This window comes from Elephas maximus, chromosome 4 (assembly GCF_024166365.1).
Source record: "Elephas maximus indicus isolate mEleMax1 chromosome 4, mEleMax1 primary haplotype, whole genome shotgun sequence".
Lineage (NCBI taxonomy): Eukaryota > Metazoa > Chordata > Mammalia > Proboscidea > Elephantidae > Elephas > Elephas maximus.
Genome location: NC_064822.1, coordinates 64,763,263 through 64,780,872, shown reverse-complemented (window position 1 = coordinate 64,780,872; position 17,610 = coordinate 64,763,263). Strand labels below are relative to the sequence as shown.

The window sequence follows — 17,610 nt, the reverse complement described above, 5'->3', positions numbered from 1 at the left end:
TATTCTGTCCTATAGGATTGCTATGAGTCGGAATGGACTCCATGGCAAGGTGTTTTTTTTTTTTTTTTTTTAAATAATTAGATCCTGATATAACTTGATGTGGTTTCTCCTCCTGACTGACTTTTTATGAACCAGTCAAAAGCAAAAAATCCCAATCATTACTTTTGGTTTCTGTCAGACACATTTATTGCTTTTAACTAAAATCATACTATCTAACAATAGGCATACAATACACATCAATTTATGGTGAGTTCCTGCTTTGGCCCAGTAGACTCTTAGGGCTTCTAAACATTCTCTATTCAGTCTTGATATTTAACATCAGGTGCGGACAAAGGAAAATTAGAGATTGACCGTTAGAGGTTTAGAATTGGAGAACTAGGGTTCATTGCTGATGAGCTGATCTATAGAATTGCATTATTCCAATATTCTGATAATTCTTTTCTTTGGTTCAGTTTTATAGTTTCTGTGCAGGGATTCCCACTCAAAATGGCCCTTGGTTTGTTTTTGTTCCCCTTTTTACAAAAGTTCTTGCCCAACTTTTTTTCTATGAAAATATAAAATATATGTAGGATAAAGCCTGTAATTCATGGCCTTCTGCCAGGCACTCCTTGGAAACTCTATGGGGCAGTTCTACTCTGTCCTATAGGGTCATATGAGTTGGAATCGACTCGAAGGCACTGGATTTGGTTTGGTTTTGGGTTTGTCCAGTGATTATAATTGATTATGGTAAAGCTGGTCCCATCCAGCTATACTTGTACACCCATATGCAGTTCCTAAGGCGACCTCCTGAGATTATGCCCTGACCATCTTAATGCAACTGAGTCCTTCATTTGCCACTTTCCCCCTAAGTGTATCTGAAGATGAGTTATTTTTATAGAGGTCTGATCTTATCCATTGTATGTAGAATTTACCAGTTTAACTCTCAGAGAGCAACTTACACAACAATTCTGGGGGAATTTCACTTTTGTTTTCAATCAAATCTTCTCACTTGTGTTTTAATAATATGGGGACGGATGTCAACGAAGGGCAAAAGAACCAATTTCCTAAATGCCTTTGATTAGAGATGAGAAGGTGTGCTTGACATGGAGTACAGTGCAGAATGGTGATACCAATCAGTGCTGGAGCTCTTCACTTCCCTCTGCCTTGCGTTTTATGAATGTGGTTCCGAACCTCTTTCTTTTAAAAAGAGGAGGGCCATGCTCCCCCTGAAGGCCTTAGGGAAGAATTCTTCTTTGCCTCTTCCTAGCTTCTGGAGATTGCTAGAAATTCTTGGTGTTCCTTAGCTTGCAGCTGCATTACTCCAATCTGTCTGCCTTCTCATGGCCTCTTCCCTGTGTACGTCTTCTGTGTCTTCTCTTCTTAAAAGAACACCAATCACATTGAATTTAGGGCTCACCCTAGACTGCTATGAACTCATCTTAACTGATTTCTTCTGCAAAGATTTTATTTCTAAATCACTATATTCACAGGTACTGGGAGTTAGGATTTAAGCATTTCTTTTGGGGGAACACAATGTAACCCACAACAGGGTGGCTTATTAATCAATAATATGTAACTGAGACATCTTTGGAACCCATATTCTGCAAAACAATGAAGCATGGTCAATCACATTGCTGTTTCTAAAAAGATTAATAACAATTTTTAAAGTAAAAGCAAATTAATTTTTATCATTAGTGAATCAAATATCAGATTAATTACTGTTTTTTTTTAATATAATTTAATCCCTATTTTTATGTACTGGATATATTACATTAGATCATATGTTTGGAATTGTTAAATAAATGTTCAATATTAGGTGTTTTTTTTTGTTTGTGTTCTAGAAGAAGGTCGCTGGGTGGCACAAACAGTTTGCACTTGACTACTAACCTAAAAGTTGGTAGTTAAAAGCTACTGTCTTAGGCTGGGTTCTCTGGAGAAGCAAAACCAGTGCAGAGTATAAATATATATAGAGATTTATATAAAGAAAATGGCTTATGAGGTTGTAGAGGCTGGAAAGTTCCAAGTTTGTTGGTCAGGCTACAGGCTTCTCCTGACTCACCTCGCCGCAAGATTGGAAGGTCAGATAGGAGGGCTCTGGCTCACAGGCTGTGAAGGCCAACGAATCCCAAGATCGGCAAGTCAGCTGTTAGCTGTTGGCTCAAGTCCCAAGAACTGGCAGTCGGATGAAGAGAAGCCAGCTGCAGAATCCACAGTAAGCGAAAGAGAACAAACCTTGCCAGAAAGCCCACCTACATTGGATGCAGGCCACACCCCCATGGAAACTCCCTTTCAACTGACTGGCTACTCACAGCAGATCTCGTCGTGAAGGTGATCACTTTATATCAGATCTCATTAAAAAGAAAAAAGTTTTTTTTTTTTTATATCTCATTAAAAGGTTATTATTATTATATTTATTTTAATATAGTATACTTATATAGTATATTTAGTCTAGTATATCTAGTCTAGTCTATTTAGTCTAGCATATTATTAAGTATAGTATATTTAGTATAGTGTATTTAGTATAGTGTATATAGTATATTTAGTACAGTTATTAGTATAGTATTTAGTATAGTATAGTATATTTATTATATATAATATATATTATATTGTATTGTATTATATGATATATGATATGATATTGTATTATAATATTATATCCTATTGTATTAATTCCATTCTTTTGTATTAATTCATGGAAACTCTGGTGGCGTAGTGGTTAAGTGCTACAGCTGCTAACCCAAGGGTCGGCAATTCAAATCCACCAGGTGCTCCTTGGAAACTCTACAGGGCAGTTCTACTCTGTCCTATAGGGTCGCTATGAGTCGGAATTGACTCAACGGCACTGGGTTTGGTTTTTATTTTGGTTTGTATTAATTCTATTCTATTGTATTTATTCTATTCTATTATTATATTACATATACAATATAACTATTATATCATTATTATCATTATATATTATTATTATTATATCATTAAAAGGCCAGATTCCCAAACCATTGAGGATCATGGCCCAGCCAAGTGGACACACAACCCTAACCATCACAGTCCACCCCTTGCCAACTTGGCACCTGTGCACATCTCCTTAAACCATACATAATCTCTGAATAAAGACAGTTATAAGGTCATCTTTGTGCCTAACATGATACAGCTGAAAACACACTAGCCCTGTTTATGTCTTATATTTTATAAGTGAAGAAAACAAAAATATTTGATGCATACATACAAGGAAGGAATACTCATAACAATTACAGTTCTCATTTCTGCAACTGGTCACGTGTTCGTAACTGGTATTTAGAACTATTTTCTTCCACCACCCATCCCACACTCCCTTTGCTCTCAGCAAGCACCTCAGCTGGCTCTGGTTCTGGTTCTTTGTGTTGGTGAGGTGACCCAAACCTTCCTTCCTCAAGAGTCTGGGCCATTAGTAGTTGTGTTGGAATTGGCTTGCTGTAATTTTCCATTATCTTGAATCACAGGGCATGGCAGTACTAAGAGACACCCTAAGGGATCTCCTGCATTCCAGACATACTCTTCTTTACCTCTATTATGTAATATCAATCGGATTTCCTCTTGGTAATCAGGATCAATCACACCAGCTAATACGGAAACTTTCTTTGCCTGTGGATCCAGGTGCATAAGGAACCCAAAGTGGCCAGGTGGTATTCTTAATTTCCAGTTCAATAGAATCAGTGATATGTCTCCAGGTGGGAGCATTCCTCTCTTTGGAACTAAAATCTCTAGACCAAAAAGAACATAAGGGTGTGGGGACTGGAAGCAAAAGTTTTGTCAGTGGGTCACTAGGGGAAATAGCGGCAGCACTCCCATTTCCACCCCTTGATTCCTGGACCGATGAATGCTGGCTATGGCAGAAACGGCAGCATCTCTTGTACGCTGGTTGAGAGCATATACAACCTCCTGGACAACATTGTCCCAACACTGCAAGGTTTTGCCACCTAGCCTGCACTGTAATCATGTCTTTAGAAGATCATTCCATCATTCTATCAAGCCAGCTGCTTCAGGATGATGGGGGAACATGGTAAGACCAGTGAATTCCCTAAGCTTGGGCCCATTGCCTCACTTCATTTCCTGTAAAGTGATTACCTTTATCTGAGGCGATGCTGTGTGTGATACCAGGATGGTGGGTAAGGCATTCTGTAATTCCATAGATGGTAGTTTTGGCAGAAGCATTACATACAGGGAAGGCAGATCCATATCCAGAGTAAGTGTCTATTCCAGTAAGAACAAAATGCTGCCTTTTCCATGATGGAAGTATTCCAATGTAATCAGCCTGCCATCAGATTGCTGGCTGATCACTTTGAGAAACGATGCCATATTGGGGACTTAGAGTTGGTCTGTGCTGCTGGTAGATTGGGCACCTAGCAGTGGCTGTAGCCAAGTCGGTCTTGGTGAATGGAAGTCCACTTTGCTGTGCTCATGCATAACTTCCATTCCCTCCACCATGGCCATTTTGTTTATGAGCACATTGGACAATGACAGGAGTGGCTGGGGAAAAAGGGTGACTGGTTTCCACAGAATATGTCATCCTACCCACTTGATCATTAAAATTTTCCTCTGTTGAGGTCACCCTTTGTTGAACATTCACATGAGACACACATATCTTCACTTCTTTGGCCCATTCAGAGAGGCCTATCCACATACCTCTTCCCCATACCTCTTTATCTTCAGTTTTCCAATTATGTTCTTTAGGAGTCCCTGACCATCCAGTGAAACTATTGGCCACGACCCATGAATCAATATACAGTCTTACATCTGGCCATTTCTCTGTTCAGACAAAGTGAACAGCAAGGTGCACTACTTGAAGTTCTACCCACTGGGGAGATTTTCCTTCACCTTTCTTGTTCAGTGAGGTCCAGAAAGTGTTGTAGTGCTGCCACTGTCCACTTTCGAGTGGTGCCTACATATAACACAGAACCATCTCTAAAACAGGCAGGAGTTTTCTCTTCCTCAGGCAATTGATCATAGGCACACCCCATAAGGTCATAGGTGCAGACAGGGAAATGGAAGGTAATGTGACAGGAGTGGAGACCAGAGGCATTTGGGCCACTTCCTCATGCAACTTGTGCCTTCCAGTCTTGCTCCGGCCCAATACCATATATACCACTTTCATTTAATGATGGAGTGCTGCTGTGCATGCCTGTAAGAATAGTGTGGGGGAGGTGTCTGACCTCCTCCAACCCCACAAGAGGAAAGAGAACCAAGATCAGCAGTGCAAGGCTGACACCCATGAAGTGGATGCCAGACAAGCCTCCTCTCTCTGCCATCTTTACTAATTCTGAACCAACTGTGCTTTCCACAGCACTCTCTACTGGAATCAGTAATTCATTGCAATGGCCATGCAGAACTCACAGACCATACTCACAATTGTGGGGTTTATTAGGGAAGTAACAGTTGCAATTCAGGCTCAAGAACACTGAGGATACAGCCCTTCTATCAGAATAGCCTCTACCCAGGTGCTCTCATAGGCATACCTCTCTTTGCCCCTCAGTCTCTGCCCAAAGGCACTCAGCTTTCTCTGTCCATGGGCTGGGAAGCCCACTGCACCATCTCCTGCTACTGGCTCTTTGCTGCTGGGTCTTTCCTGCTGGTCTCTTCTTCCTTGATGGTGGTAGACTCCTCTCCTCTGCCCTGAAATGGGCTCTCTTTAAGGCAAACTGACCAATACCTTTGGTACGCCACAATTACTCTATCACACAATCACCTGGATAGAGTTAGAAGCCCATGGCTAGAAAGACTGCACACAAAAGTAATCACACTGCAACCCCCAAATTTATGGCTCTTGGGTCAGATTATACCCAGTTCATGAGGGGCAGCTCAGGCCACAGGGTGATTTGCTGACCCATGGTTAAGCATTCAGTCTCTACTAATACTCAGTAACAAGCCAAAATCTGTTTCTCAAAAGGAGAGTAGTTATCTGCAGAGGATGACAGGGCTTTGCTCCAAAATCCTAACGATCTGGGCTGTGATTCACCAATAGAGGCCTGCCAAAGGCTCTGAACAGCATCTGACAATTCAAGCACCATTGGATCAGCCAGATCATATGGCCCAAGGGATAGAGCCTGAATCTGTTGCAGAGCCTTGTCTTGTTTTGGGCCTCATTCAAAACTAGCAGCTTTTCAAGTCAGTTGATAAAGAGGCCTAAGTAGCATGCCCAAATGAGGGATATGTTGTTCCCAAAATCCAAAGAAGCCCACTAGGCATTGTGCCTCCTTTTTAGTTGTGGGAGAGGTCAGATGCAATAACTTGTCCTTCACTTTAGAAGGAATATCTTGACATGCCCCACACCACTGGGCCCCTAGAAATTTCACTGAGGTGGAAGACTCCTGAATTTTTATTGGATTTATTTTCCACCCTCTAGCACACAAATGTTTTACCAGAAAGTCCAGAGTCATTGACACTTTTTCCTTACTAGGTCTAATTAGAATAATGTCATCAATGTAATGGACCAGCGTGAAGCCTTGTGGAAGGGAAAGAGGATCAAGGTCCCTGTGGACTAAGTTATGACATTGGGCTGGATAGTTGATATAGCTCTGAGGTAGGACTGTGTAGGTGTATTGTTAGCTTTGCCAACTGAATGCAAACTGCTTTTGGTGGTCCTTTGAAACAGGTATGAAGAAAAAGGCATTATTCAGATCAATAGCTGCATATCAGGGGTCAGGAGATTTTATAAATATATATATATACAAAATATTATTTATCATACACTATGTACATTTATAATGTTGTATAGTATATAATAAAAACTTTTATTATATACTATACAACATTATAAATGTACATACTGCTCAAGCAATGAGACAACATCTGGAACAGCAACTGCAATTGGAGTCATCACCTGGTTAAGTTTTTGATAATTCACTGCCATTCTCCAAGATCCATCTGTTTTTTTGCACAGGCCTCATAGGCGAGTTGAATGGGGCTGTGGTGGGAATCACCACCCTGGCATCATTCAAGTTCTTGATGGTGTCAGTAATCTCTGCAATTCCTCCAGAAATGTGGTATTGCTTTTGGTATACTATTTTTCTAGATAGGTAGAGTTCTAATGGCTTCCTTTTGGCTTTTCCTACCATAATAGCCCTTACTATGCTTGTCAGGGATCCAATGTGGGAGTTCTGCCAGTTGCTGAGTATGTCTTCCAATTATTCATTCTGGAATTGGGGAAATCACTATAGGATGGATTCAGGGACCCACTAGACCCACTGTGAGATGAACCTGAGCTAAGACTACATTAAAAACCTGACCTCCAAACACCTCACTCTGACTCATGGGCCACAGTGATGTTTTAGGTCTCCTGGAATTAGTGTCAGTTCAGAGCCAGTGTGCAATAATCCCCCAAAATTCTGATTATTTCCTTTACCCCTCTGAACAGTCACTTTCATAAAAGGTCATAGATCTCTTTGGGGAAGGCTGGGAGAAAGATAAACAGTATAAATTTTTGGCAGTGTAGTGGGGTCCTTCCTCAAGAGGACCTGGACTTGCCTTCATTCAAGGGGATATGGTCTGTAAACTGGCTCAAGCCTGAAATTTGATTAAGAGGCCTGACTCTCTATTCTAGCAATTTGAATTAGATTACCATTCACTTCACCTAGAAGTCTTCCACTTGTACAGATCAAATAAATACTTAGTAGATTTCCTATCTATTTCACTCCTGGGTACATCACAAGTAAGTAGCCAAAGCCAAAAGTCCATATGAGTAAGACTATTCTGACTACTGCTTTGACTTTGAAGATCATTACAGTAAACATGCCTACCTTGTATTTGTTGATTGAATGCTGCTACTTTTTTTTTTTTTTATGTATAAGGTGTATTAATTCAGTTAGGGCAGTTTCCACTGTAAAATCTGACTTATATAAAATAGCAATCACAGCACTCTTCAAGGATGCTGGGGCTCCCTTCACAAATTTGGGCACTTCATGTGTGGACCTCTGGATCTAACCTGATAAATCTACTCTAACATGCCAATTTCCCTACGTCTTTGGATACCTTCTTCTACAGTATACCAGGGCAGGTCTGGTATTTCAGCTTGATTTAGTGTACGCCATCACTTAATCCATGCTTTAGTGACCCAACCAAATAAGCTATTAGATCCTGTCTTAATTTCTTGAGCTGAAACACTGAATGAAGAAGCTGTGCTTAGTGGGCCCATATCAATAAACTCAGACTGATTCATTTTTATGTTACTTGCATCATTTTCCCACACCTTTAATACCCATTCCCACACATATTCCCCAGTTTTCTGTTTGCATTGTTAATTATTGGCAATTGGAATGCGAAAGTTGGAAACAAAGAAGAAGGACCAGTAGTTGGAAAATATGGCCTTGGTGATAGAAACAATGCTGGAAATAGAATGATAGAATTTTGCAAGACTAACGACTTCTTCATTGCAAATACCTTCTTTCACTAACATAAACAGTGACTATACACATGGACCTAGCCAGATGGAACAGACAGAAATGAAATTGACTACATCTGTGGAAAGAGACAATGGAAAAGCTCAATATCATCAGTCAGAACAAGGCCAGGGGCCAGCTGTGGAACAGACCATCAATTGCTCATATGCAAGTTCAAGCTGAAACTGAAGAAAATCAGAGCAAGTCCACGAGAGCCAAAATATGACCTTCAGTATATCCCACCAGAATTTAGAGACCATGTCAAGAATAGATTTGACACATTCAACACAAGTGACCGCAGACCAGATGAGTTATGGAATGACATCAAGGACATCGTCCATGAAGAAAGCAAGAGGTCACTGAAAAGACAGGAAAGAAAGAAAAGACCAAGATGGATGTCAGCGGAGACTCTGAAACTTGCTCTTGAGCATCGAGCAGCTAAAGCAAAAGGAAGAATTAATGAAGTAAAAGAACTGAACAGAAGATTTCAAAGGGCCTCTCGAGAAGACAAAGCAAAGTATTATAATGACATGTGCAAAGAGCTGGAGATGGAAAACCAAAAGGGAAGAACACTCTTGGCATTTCTCAAGCTGAAAGAGCTGAAGAAAAAATTCAAGGCTTGAGTTGCAATAGTGAAGGATTCCATGGGGAAAATATTAAACGATGCAGGAAGCATCAAAAGAAGATGGAAGGAATACACAGAGTCATTATACCAAAAAGGATTAGTCAATACGCAACCATTTCGAGAGATGGCATATGATCAGGAACCGATGCTACCGAAGGAAGAAGTACAAGCTGCTCTGAAGGCATTGGTGAAGAACAAGTTTCCAGGAATTGATGGAATATCAATTGAGATGTTTCAACAAACAGATGCAGCGCTGGAGGTACTCACTCGTCTGTGCCAAGAAATATGGAAGACAGCTTCCTGGCCAACTGACTGGAAGAGATCCATATTTAGGCCTATTCCCAAGAAAGATGATCCAACTGAATGTGGAAATTATAGAAAAATATCATTAATATCACACACAAGAAAAATTTTGCTGAAGATCATTCAAAAACAGCTGCAGCAGTATATTGACAGGGAACTGCCAGAAATTCAGGCTGGTTTCAGAAGAGGACATGGAACCAGGGATATCATTGCTGATGTCAGATGGATCCTGGCTGAAAGTAGAGAATACCAGAAGGATGTTTACCTGTGTTTTATTGACTATGCAAAGGCATTCGACTGTGTGGATCATGACAAACTATGGATAACACTGCGAAGAATGGGAATTTCAGAACACTTAATTGTGCTCATGAGGAACCTTTACATAGATCAAGAGGCAATTGTTCACACACAACAAGGGGATACTGAGTAGTTTAAAACCAGGAAAGGTGTGCGTCAGGGTTGTATTCTTTCACCATATCTATTTAATCTGTATGCTGAACAAATAATCCAAGAAGCTGGACTATATGAAGAACGGGGCGTCAGGATTGGAGAGAGACTCATTAACAACCTGCGTTATGCAGATGACACAACCTTGCTTACTGAAAGTGAAGAGGACTTGAAGCACTTATTAATGAAGATCAAAGACCACAGCCTTCAATATGGATTGCACCTCAACATAAAGAAAAGGAAAATCCTCACAACTGGACCAATGAGCAACATCATGATAAACGGAGTAAAGATTGAAGTTGTCAAGGATTTCATTTTACTTGGATCCACAATCACCAGCCATGGAAGCAGCAGTCAAGAAATCAAAAGGCACATTGCATTGGGTAAATCTGCTGCAAAGGACCTCTTCAAAATGTTGAAGAGCAAAGATGTCACCGTGGAGACTAAGGTGTGCCTGACCCAAGCCATGGTATTTTCAATCACATCATATGTGTGTGAAAGCTGGACAATGAATAAGGAAGACCGAAGAAGAGTTGACGCCTTTGAATTGTGGTGTTGGCGAAGAATATTGAATATACCACGGACTGCCAAAAGAACAAACAAGTGTTTCTTGGAAGAAGTGCGGCCAGAATGCTCCTTAGAGGCAAGGATGGCGAGAGTGCGTCTTACATACTTTGGACATGTTGTCAGGAGGGATCAGTCCCTGGAGAAGGACATCATGCTTGGCAGAGTACAGGGTCAGCGGAAATGAGGAAGACCGTCAACGAGGTGGACTGACACAGTGGCTGCAGCAATGAGCTCAAGCATAACAACGATTGTAAGGATGGCTCAGGACCAGGCAGTGTTTTGTTCTGTTGTGCATAGGGTCACTATGAGTCGGAACCTACTCGACAGCACCTAACAACAACAACAACATGTATTAGAAAAGTCAAGCAGTTCTTTTGGAGTGCAGCATAACTCCTCCTGGGTCACACTTTGTACTTCACCTTTTGGGGCTCACTGGGACTTTTAAGTCTAGTCATAGGTCTAGAAGCCAAAATGGGTGGTGAAGATGTGCTTTAACAACGTTCAGCATTGCCTTGGAAGGCATCTGTCTCAGGCAATGCCCGAGTCAATGACTCAGACAAAGGCTCTTCAGACACAGCTGGGTTAATCTCATCAGACGGGCTTGGAGGGGCTAATGGTTTTACTGGAGAGGGTGGCTTAGCAGGCAAAGATGGAATAATCTCTTCATATGGGAGTGAGAGGGCTGGCTTTGTTTGCAGGAGTAATTCAATGTAATTTAGGGGTTCAGTGTCCCCAGCTTCCTGATTATCTGCCCATATGTCCCCATCCCAAGTTTCAGGATTCCATTTCTTCTCAATCAATGCCCTCACTTAACTTCAGATACCACTCGAGTTTGGAAATTGAGTAGGCATTGTAATTCAGCCATTTACAGTAAGACTCTGGGTTTGGTTTTTGGCAATATAAACTCTATTACTACAAGAAATAAGGCTTTCTTTCAAGCCATAACTGTAAATTTTGAGGTTGTTTATGTGGCAGTAGGGCTTTGATTCTGAAGCTCTGAGCTCATCTCTTTCTTTCAATATGTTGTCTAGCAAAAGTAGGACCAACCAACCAGTTTCTTTAAACCTTTCATTATGACATAATTTTAGAAAGATATCAAACATGTGATCACCCAGAGCCTCTCCTCTCCCCAATACCTGATCTATTGGTGGTGATATAGTGCGTAGTTTCATTGCCACCTCATGGCACAAATTAATAGTTCCTTCTTTGCTGCTGGAAGCAGAATCATTGAAATCTTTAAGACTAACCAGACTTGAGCACCAATTTAGAAAACTCATCCTTAAAATTTTGTTTCTCTAGAACTACTCTCAGTATCAAATGTCTTAGGCTGAATTCTGTAGAGAAGCAAAACCAGTGAAGCATATAAAAATATGTGTATGTATATAGTGAGAATTATATCAAGGAAAGGATTACATGGTGGTAGAGGCTGGAACATTCCAAGTCTGTGTGGGTCACGCTCGAGTTTCTCCTGACTCACGTAGCCACAGTAGCTGGTGAATGCAAGATTGTAAGGTCAGATAAGAGGCCTTGGGCTCACAGGTTGTGGAAGCTGATGAATCTCAAGACTGGCAGGTAAGTCAGCTGGTAAGCTGCTAGCTCAAGTCCCAAGAATCGGAGGTCAGATGAACAGGAGCCAGCTGCAGGATCCAGAGTGAGCAAAATCTAACAAGCCTTGCCAGAAAGTCCACCTATATTGGATGCAGTCCACAGCCCCAAGGAAACTCCATTTCAATTGACTGGCTGCTCACATAAGATCTCATCATGGAGGCGATTACATCATTAAAAAATGAAACTATTTCATAACTGTCAAAACACTGAGGATCATGTCCCAGCCAAGTTGACACACAATCTTAACCATCACACCTCCCCAGTGGTGCCATGGAAGAAAGGACTGACAATCTGAGCCTATAAAGATAATAACCAAGAAAACCCTATAGAGTAATTCTACTGTGTAGAACGTGGTGTCGTCATGAGTCAGAATTGACTCAACAAGAATGGGTTTGTTTTTGGTATTTTAGAAGATGGGTCTTGAAATGCTTAATTAATGTTTAGGCAAACATTCCCTTTAAGGTAAAAGAAAAGAAAAAGAAAAAGACAGGTTACATATAGAACTATTTAAAGAAAGTAAGCTCATTTATTGCTTTAGTTGGCAGATATATTTGATCCTATGAGTGAAATATATCCTAGAATTTTAGGCTCTATATTCACCTTTATATAAAAAAAACAAATAATACCCTCTAGGATGGTTATTATCAGAAAAACGGAAAATACCAAGTCTTGGCAAGGATAGTGCTGTTGGGAATGTAAAGCAATGCAACTTCTGTGGAAAACAATTTGATGGTTCCTCAAAAATTTACACACAGAATTATCATACGACCCTGGAGTTCCACTTCTAGGTATATCCCAAAAGAATTGAAAGAAGGGACTTAAACAGATATTTGTGCATCAATGTACATTGAGTCATTATTCATAATAGCCAAAAGGTGGAAACATTCATTTATAAACAGGTATATGGATAAACAAAACATGATATATCCATACAGTGGAATATTTTTCAGCCATAAAGAGAAACGAAGTTCTCGTACATGCTACAATATGGGTGATTGTTAAAAATATTATGCTGAGTAAAATACTTCAGACACAAAAGGATGGTTCCATTTATGTGAAATATCTAGAAAAGGTATCTAGAATAGATAATAGACCAGTGATTATTAGTGTTTGCCAGGTGATAAGGGGAGGGGAAAATGGGTGTTATTAAGGGGTACTAAGTTTCTGTTTAGGATGATGAAAAACGTTTGGAAAAGGATGGTGATGATAAATGTACTACCTGGCAATTAATACAATTAATGCCACCAAATTGTACAGTTAAAAATGGTTAAATGGCAATTTTTTAAATACATATTTTATCACAAATAATAAAAAAAATCCCACAAATAAACATACAAACAAACCTACCAACACACCAGACTGTTTTGGTGAAAAAGCCACCTAGTAAATGGAGACGGACACAGACAACTTGGTGGAATGTCCAGTACCAGGGGAAATACTTTTGCTCACTGAGATTAAACTGAACAACGTGATGATTTTTCCGAAGGTGGGAATCTGCTGATACTTGACAAACCTTTAGGGTTCTTTCGATGTTGATTTTGTTTAGATGATCTTAATATTGCAAAATTATTGAAGCATGAATTAATTTTTCTTAGATCTATACCTAGGAATGGGATTTTTTTTCAGTTATAGGATTGATGTATGTTTAACTTTGTAGGAAATTATCAAACTGTTGCCCAAAGTGGTTGTACCATTTTACACGTCTATAAGCAATTTATGAGAGTTTCAAATTCTTCATATCCTCACGATGCTTGGTCTTGTCAGTTTTTTTAAAAATTTTAGTCCTTCTAATGCATGAGAAGTGGTGTCTTGTGGTTTTAATTTGCTTTTCCCTGATAACTAATGATTTTGAACATGTTTTCATGTGTATTGACAAACCACATAAAATCTTTCATGTCTAGGCTTTTTCCTCCTCAATTTTCAAATTGCATTGTTTTGTCCTCATTATTGAGCTGTAGGTTTTTGAAAAGGTTATTCTTCATATAAGACCTTTGCCATATATGTATTGTAAACATTTTCTCCCAGTCTGTGGCTGGCTTTTTAATTTTTTCCATGTATTTACTTTTTATTGAATTTGTTAATGTTACAGCATTCTTGCACTGACAAAATCAGGTCTGACAATTCAAATAAAGAATTTTTACAATGGACAGCCTCATCTATCCATCATACAGTACGTTAAAACTTGATTCAAGTGCACTTCGATAATTTCAAAATCTTTTTAAAAGTTATAACAAGTGCTGAAATTTTAATTCTCCTGCAGGTGTTTTTGGTATAGTAGGCCACTAAATAGCACTTCTATATATTCATCTCACTTCATTTCTTAACAATATAACTCCAGCAAAAATTTTCTGGAAAAGAGGCATTCTTTTCAGTAAAAAACACATGGCTCAACACCCCAGAGATTATTGTTAAGGTTTTTGGTTCCCAAATGAAGCCCTTGGTTTAACTAATTACCCCTTGTTTCTCTTTTAGTCATCAAAACTCCCCTTGGTTCAGCTATTCACAAATATTTCAGAAGGTGGGTATCTTGCCTGCCACCTCAAATTTGGAAGACCTGGACAACCGACTGGAAGAGATCCATATTTGTGCCCATTCCAAAGATAGGTGATACAACGGAATGCAGAAATTATCAAACAATATCATTAACATCACACTCAAGTAAAATTTTGCTGAAGATCTTTCAAAAGTGGTTGCAGCAGTACATTGACAAGGAATTGCCAGAAATTCAAGCTGGGTTCAGAAGAGGGTGTGGAACAAGGGATATCATTGTGATATTAGATGGATCTTGGCTGAAAGCAGAGAATACCAGGAAGATGTTTACCTGTGTTTTATTGACTATGCAAAGGCATTTAACTGTGTGGATTATTACAAATTACAGATACCATTTCAAATAGTGGGAATTCTAGAACGCTAAATTGTGCTCGTGCCAAACCTATACATAGAACAAGAGGTGGTCATTCTTACAGAACAAGGGGATATCGTGTGGTTTAAAAACAGAAAATGTGTGTGTTAGGGTTGTATCCCTTCACCATACTTATTCAATCTGTATGCTAAGTGAATAATCCCAGAAGCATGACTACATGAAGAAGAATGTGGCATCAGCTTCGGAGAAAGACTCATTAACAACCTGCATTATGCAGATGACACAACCTTGCTTGCTGAAAGTGAAGAGGACTTGAAGCACTTACTGATGAATGTCAAAGACTACAGCCTTCAGTAACAGTTACACCTAAGCTTAAAGAAAACAGAAATTCTCACAATTGGACCAATCAGCAACATGATGATAAATGGTGAAAAGATTGAAGTTGTGAAGGATTTCATTTTACTTAGATCCACAATCAATGCCCACCAAAACAACAGTCAAGAAATCAAATGATATATTGCATTGGGCAAATCTGCTGCAAAAGACCTCTTTCGAGAATTGATGCATTTGAATTATGGTGTTGGCGAAGAATATTGAATATACCATTGACTGCCAGAAGAACAAACAGGCCTGTCTTGAAAGAAGTACAGCCAGAATGCTCCTTAGAAGAGAGAATGGTGAGACTTCATCTCACATACTTTGGAGATGTTATCAGGAGGGATCAGTCCCTGGAGGACATAATGCTTAGTAAAGTAGGGGGTCAGCAAAAAAGAGGAAGACTCTCAATGAGGTGGATTGACACAGTGACTGCAACAATGAGCTCAAACAGAGCAATGATTGTGAGAATGGTGCAGAACTGGGCAGCGTTTAGTACAGTTACTTATAAAGTCACTATTAGTCAGAGGAAACCCTGGTGGCTAGTGCTTAAGAGCTAAGACTGCTAACCAAAATGTTGACAGTTCAAATCCATCAGGCACTCCTTGGAAACTCTATGGGGCAGTTCTACTCTGTCCTATAGGGTCACTATGAGTTGGAATCAACTCGACAATAACAGGTTTATTAGCTGGAACTGACTCAATGGCACCTAACAACAACAACCTCAAATGCCAACATCATTGCACAGGAATAATTGGCAGACAGATTCTGTCAAGGACACCGTAAACTGCCTAGGAAACCAATTCCTGCATTTACACTTTCATCAAGGCCAAACTCCTATAGGAAATTACTCACACATTGGGATAGTTTAACTCACCTATTTGATTCACTCTTGCCAGTAGTGTTTGCAGCTCCTGCATTTGGCAAAGGGATTTATTATAGAGAAGCCTGGAGTATGCATCAAGTGGTCACATACTCTGAAATATTTCTATTGAATCAAAGAGACAAAACTAGGAAATTACCAGAATAGCTCTTGTTACCGGGAAAGAGACTTATTGCCATTGGTAATAACTCTGGGTAGCTTTCTCAAGTAAGGACTAAAAATACTGGATAGTTTAAGCTGTAATTATTAAAAACAGAAGTGCTACATCACTTATTTTTCATCCCACACTCTTCAAAAGAACAGCATAAAGACACGCCAGAAGGACAACAATAGAGCCAATTGGGACAACCACTGCTTATTCAGAACTTCCAAAACCATAAACATTTTGGCACATGTATGATATCTGGAATTCTTTTTAAAGATCATGCAAAATCCATAAAAATTTGCTACATGGGTTTTAGATGAGATTCTGTTCAAGTTGCTTTTGTGTGGTATGTTTTGAAGAGAAATGTTTTCAATTTTTGATGATGTGTAGCTTATCACGTTTTCTTTTATGGCCTGTCTAAGAAACCTTCACCTACACCAAGCTCACAAAATTTTTTTCTTATGTTTTCTTCTAAAAGTGTTATATTTTTGCCTTTTGTGTTTTGGTCTACAGTTCAATAATTAAATTTTGTGTGTAGTATGAGGTAGCAGCTGAAGTTTATTATTTCTCATATATATGTGCAGTTAAAATGGGACCATTTTTTTGGAAAGACTACCAATTCCCCACTGAATTACCTTCATGCTTTTGTAAAAAATCAATTGACCTTATGTATCGGTGTCTATTTCTGGACTCATGGTTTTGTTCCATTGATCTGTTTGTTTATTCTTATGCTAATACTATGTTTCTGGATTATTGTAGCTCTGTAGAATAAACCTTGTGATCAGGTGTGGAAGTCCTCAAACTTTGTCCTGTCTTTCAAGATCGTTTTGCTATTTTCAGTTATTTAATGTTCCATATTCATTTTAAAATCAACTGGTAAATTTTTACAAAAAAAATTCTGGGTCTTTGATTGGGGTTGAAGTCAATGTACATAAAAATTTAGGAGATAGTTGACCTCTTTCTAAAAATTTTTATTGTGGTGAGACATTTCAACAAACATTTCAAACATTTCTATGTGTCCAATTCAGTGACATCCACTACATTGACCATGCTGTGCAACGGTCACCACCATCCATTTTCAAATTTTCTCACCACCCTCAGTGAAAACTCAGTGCCCCTTAAGGAATGCCTTCCATTTTCCCCCTCACACCTGCCCCTAGTAACAACTAATAAACTTTGGTCTCTGTGCATTTGCCTATTCTGGATACTCATATAAGCGGGATCATACCATATTCGTGCTTTGCGTCTGATTTATGTCACTCAGCATAATGTTTTCCAGGTTCATCTATGCCATGGTAAGTATCAGAACTTCATTTTTCTTCCTTGCTAAATAATTTATCATTGCATGTGTTGCATGTCTATACCATGTTTTATTTATCCATTCATTTGTTGATGGACACATGAGTT

General features: G+C 39.3%; 1 protein-coding gene across 1 annotated transcript in view; it reads left to right on the top strand.

The window, feature by feature from the left end:
• The window catches only part of LOC126075138 (C-type lectin domain family 4 member A-like), a 59,395-nt gene extending 42,282 nt beyond the window's left edge, over positions 1–17,113 (top strand). The window contains exon 6 of the mRNA XM_049882375.1: positions 14,410–17,113. Within this exon, the coding sequence (XP_049738332.1) occupies positions 14,410–14,545 (136 nt within the window). The 3' untranslated portion in view covers positions 14,546–17,113. The remainder of the gene's footprint in view (positions 1–14,409) is intronic.
• The last annotated feature ends 497 nt before the right edge of the window (positions 17,114–17,610 follow it).